This window comes from Xyrauchen texanus, chromosome 18, assembly GCF_025860055.1.
Source record: "Xyrauchen texanus isolate HMW12.3.18 chromosome 18, RBS_HiC_50CHRs, whole genome shotgun sequence".
Classification (NCBI taxonomy): Eukaryota; Metazoa; Chordata; class Actinopteri; order Cypriniformes; family Catostomidae; genus Xyrauchen; species Xyrauchen texanus.
Genome location: NC_068293.1, coordinates 31,894,468 through 31,899,216, shown reverse-complemented (window position 1 = coordinate 31,899,216; position 4,749 = coordinate 31,894,468). Strand labels below are relative to the sequence as shown.

The window sequence follows — 4,749 nt, the reverse complement described above, 5'->3', positions numbered from 1 at the left end:
AAGTTGTCGAAAAGAGAACTTTTTAAAAATTGGTAAAGTGTCAGTGAAGCGTGAGGTATAAAAATTCCCCATCAGAGCTTCGAGGTGTTTGTATTCTCAGCTGTTACAAGACGGATCCAAGAAATACAGTGGCGAGAGAGACTGTTAAGTTCACTGTTGCGATAAACGCCAGTGTATTTAATTTTTAGATGTTATCGCAGGAGATGAGGGGACAATCCAGATAGCACCCAGAGCTACCAGAGATACTTTGTGGTTCCTCTGGCACCACTGGATTCTCTGTCTCTCCGACGTTCATCTCTCGGCTCGTGAGCGATGCATGGAGGAACGGCCTGAATTTTATACAGAGAGTTAGACATTGTCACGATCCCCTGTTGTCTGCCCCGTGTTTCACTTGTCAATTGTCATGCACTACACTTCCCATGATTCCCGGCCCTCATCACTGTGTTATTGTGCTCACCTGATTGTCGTTTTGTCATCACCATGTCTGTGTATTTAAACCCTGCTGTTTCTCCATTCCTCTGTCGATCGTTGTTGAATGTGGATGTTTGCATGTAGACTCTTGTATGTGTTTGTTATTATTACCTTTGCCCTCCGTGGATGTTTCCCCAGCCTGTGTTCTGAATGTTTTTTCGTGTTTATGTTTTGTTCTCCCATAGTGGATGTTTTGTTTGTTCCAGTAGTTTGTCTTGATTATTTTCAATAACGCTGCACCTAGATCCCCACTCCTCGTCTGCCTTCTCCTGCGTTCGTAAAAGACATGTTTTTTATGTGCTTCTTGAGCGAAGCAGCAGTTGTTCATGCCTCAACATTCACAAACAGTGATTCAGGGCTGCCATGTTTTATTTTTATTTTAAAAAGGGGTTTTGTTCATGTTTAAAGTGAAATGTGATTTTCAAGTTTAATAAAACAGTGCCACATATCTAAAAAAAAAAGTACATTAAACAGAGTTAACAAGGGTTTACCAAGAGTTTTATTACAGCTGAGTGATTTTCGAACGTTTAACGTTATACTTTTTCCCTATTGAAAAGATTTGATTCCAATTAACACCTCAACTGAGGTCCGATTGCTAGTGATTTAAATGTTTGAACTGTTTTGCAGTTTTATCCTGTAAATCTAATTTTGTGCATTTTACTAAAAGTTTAAGAGACTGTGTCTTTTGTGAGGATTTAAAGTTAAAGATAACTTTTTAATAACTTAAAGAACATTTAATGATTGCTTTTCATATTTCTTTTTTCAAATGAAATAAGATTTTGTATTTTCTACTTGATACTGTTCTGTTGTGAATATTTCATATTATAGGGAATTGAGTTAATTAGACATACATACACATAAACAAGGGTTAATTTAGTAACATACATACTAATTTAGAGAGAAATAGTGAAAAAAAAGCCCTCCTCACACGAGACTGGAATCATTCTAAGAATAAGAAGTGAGGGGGAGACAATCAAGGGGAAGGAAATAAGTGAAGGAACAGTGGGGTTTAGTGGCTCAGGTACTATAAATAGTGACACCTGTTCCTCTATGCTCTGCAAACTGAGAGCTCTTTATTGACAAATGACTGAAACAGGAGCTGATCATGAACAACTCTTGCCTGTGTCTCCAGTTTGTCCTTCTCTTGCACTTTGCCCTGGAGCCCAGGGCTGAGTATGTTGAAGAAGGTAAGAGAGTTAACTTTATGCCACTTAAATTACAGAATACTTTATTTAAATAGCCATATTTAGTGTTTATCTTCTGAAATAATTGAGTGTTTCTTATTGTTATTTCCATGTGACAGATAATGTTTTGATTTAAGCCCGTTGAGAAATGAAATGACATAACTGAGAAATCTTGATTGTGAAATAACACAGATAAACCTCAGAACACAGATATATGTGTGTATATATACTGTATATATGTATGTATATATATATATATATATATATATATATATATATATATATATATATATATATATATTACAACTGCTATGAAAATGTTTACATGAAGGGCAAATGATGGGACTTTACAAATTTTGTATGAATTTTGTATGACAGGAAATCCCACAAAAATGTGGTTATTACATTTGTCGAAAGAACATAAAATAACCTTTAAAAATCCAAAACCCAAAAGACAAAAATGACCTGACATTAAGAGCATAGGTTAAATGAGTAGGAGCAGAAAATATGACATGCATCGGTTAGATACAGATGTAGATAACATCTGATCAGTTAGTTGAGAAGTAGCGGTGTGTCAAAGCGAATAAGCTGTCTAGGGTGCCACATGAAAAAGTCTGAGGTGGGGAAGTTATGCGTTCACATGAAGTGGTATATCCTGTGCACCCTACGCGGAAGATTCACATCAAAATACATTAATAAGTAAAAACCCCATGTTTTCGTGGTAAAGCTGTGTTTTTTCCCCCCATTTAATTAATTTTAAATGGATAGTTCACTCAAAAAGGAAATTCTGTTATAATGTTTTTCCAAACCCCTTAGACTTACTTTTCTTATCTGTGGAACACATAAGGAGATGTTAGGCTGAATGACAGCCTCAGTCACCATTCACATTCATTACATGTAGAAAAATGCAATGAAAGTGAATGGTGACTGAGGCTAACATAATTAATAAGATCTCCTTTTGTGTTCCACGGAAGGAAAAAAAGACATAAAGTATTGGAACAACAAGAGGATGAACTGTTTTTGAGTGAACTACCACTTAAAAGTTAAAAACACTCATAACAAATACTATTTCTCATACTTACTCTGTACTTATCATGACTTAGATCTGTACAATATTGACCTGGACAAGATTGATATGAAGATTAGTAATACATCACATGATATCACTGTAACATGGAAGACCCCAGTTGAAACAACAGATCCAATGTGTTACACAAGTGAATTGCAGTGCAAGAACCAATGTGTCAAAGACTGGAAGGTACTTCACCATTGGACATCCACAGACACTCACACAATAAAGAACACTTACTTTCTATCTGCACTAAGGCTTACTGTGAGCAGGAAACAGAAGCAACCAAGATTGTTTTTTTTCTTTTTTCTTTTTTAATGTGACTGGAAAAACACAGCTGCACATATAATTATACATATGTAAGTATATGTTGAAAAAGCCAGCATTCGTTGTGTTTGGATGCTGGTCCTTAGCAAATGATGCTGGTGTGCTGATGTCCCTACCAGGAGTTTTTTGTTTGCTTGACTGATTTTCTCAAATTTCATGCAACTATGTGTACTGTTCAAAGCAAATATGGAAAATCTTAACAAAGAAGTCTTTGTGTTTATACTTTTGCAGAGAGGTCAGAAGTATGAAGTTGAACATAAACATAAGGTGCATGTTTTCAACCTATCTACCCTCAGTATGAAGGAGAATTATGATTTCAGAATAAGAATGAAGCTGAGTTGTATAGATGGAGACTGGAGCACTTGGACACAAGTAAAACACTGGGGAAATAATACAGGTAAAGTCTTTTGGTATTTGGAAAACATGCATTTGTTAACCAGGTTAACAAGTTAATCTAACAGGTTGATGACAAACATGACAAAAGTGTTACTTGAAATAAGCATGTATTGGCCATAATTTGTAAAAATATATATAAAAATAAACAAAACAGATGCAATGTTTGTAATTCAAGAGTAAATCTTGATGATATTAGTTTATAATCAGGGATGAGAGTTTCTATTTTCGTGTTTTTTTTTTTTGAAATCTTGACATCATGAAATAGTATACAGTTAGAATGCAACCAAATATTTTGTTCACAGGTACTTGTATGGCAGAATCATCTTCCTACATGTGGTGTTATATTTTGATAACTGTGCTGCCAATGACCGTCTTTCTTCTAATTTGTCTGCTGACGCAAGAGGGGTGAGGATAACCAATGCTAAGGTTATTATTATATTATCCAAAAAGTTTTTTCAGACTTTTGAACGCTGATGCCATTTTTGTCTTAAAAGCATTAGAAGACTGATCTTTCCTGTTGTACCAGATCCCAAAGACTTTAAAAATAAAATCATGACCATTGACCATTCTCAGGTAAGGCCAATGTTGTCCATCATATCAGCCAGAGAATTAGATACTTTAAATCTGAAATAATTTTGCCCGTCACTTTCATTTAAAGTGGTGGAGCAACCTGACGCAGTGGAGTGAGGAGTGCACAACAACAGATATTGAGATTATCAACAAGAGTGAAAGGGATGGGGATGACCAGACGCTGGTAATACAGTCCATGGATACCAGCCACGAGCAACATGTCAGCATGTACTGCATCTATTCCTCTGCAACCCCCTGTGTGAACACAGAACCACAGAACTCACAGAGCGTATTGGGCTATATTAACCTCTAAATATCACTAAAATATACAGCTGAGCTGGTGTTATGCTTTTGAAGACATCATTATACCAGAATTGGAGTTTGTGGCTTTTAGTCCATATCGATTTGCTTTGAAGCCATCTATGGGCTAATGTACTCCTAAAAGTTGACAAAATTACTTTTAGCTTATATACACGCACAATATTCACAGTCTTTATTTTCTGGTAAAATTAATAAAAGTATAGAGCACAAAAGTGTGGTTCCAGTGAAAATACCTTTACATTTTTCCATAGGTGAACTGATTTATAATGATCATTTTTATATCTTAAAAGACAGACCTACTGTGAGCTCTGAGGTTGTTAATCTATGGCATCTGATTCTGTTACAGCCATCAATTCATGTTTTTTACACTTGACCTGTGGTCAAGTCTAGAGGGGAACTTTTTAGTTACCT

The 4,749-nt window shown here is 35.6% G+C and overlaps 1 protein-coding gene across 1 annotated transcript; it reads left to right on the top strand.

Annotated features, from left to right (window-relative positions):
* Nucleotides 1-1,576: 1,576 nt before the first annotated feature.
* Nucleotides 1,577-4,330, top strand: LOC127658822 (uncharacterized). The gene is made up of 6 exons (XM_052148361.1): nucleotides 1,577-1,658; nucleotides 2,759-2,913; nucleotides 3,283-3,448; nucleotides 3,750-3,852; nucleotides 3,942-4,020; nucleotides 4,106-4,330. The coding sequence occupies exons 1-6, from the start codon at nucleotides 1,577-1,579 to the stop codon at nucleotides 4,328-4,330; spliced, it is 810 nt and encodes a 269-aa protein (XP_052004321.1).
* The last annotated feature ends 419 nt before the right edge of the window (nucleotides 4,331-4,749 follow it).

Coding starts and splice junctions, on each gene's coding strand:
- LOC127658822 (XM_052148361.1), top strand. CDS start 1,577: ATGAACAACTCTTGCCTGTGTCTCCAGTTTGTCCTTCTCTTGCACTTT. Junction 3,853..3,941: donor TGTCTGCTGACGCAAGAGGG/GTGAGGATAACC, acceptor TTGTCTTAAAAG/CATTAGAAGACTGATCTTTC. Junction 4,021..4,105: donor TGACCATTGACCATTCTCAG/GTAAGGCCAATG, acceptor TTTCATTTAAAG/TGGTGGAGCAACCTGACGCA.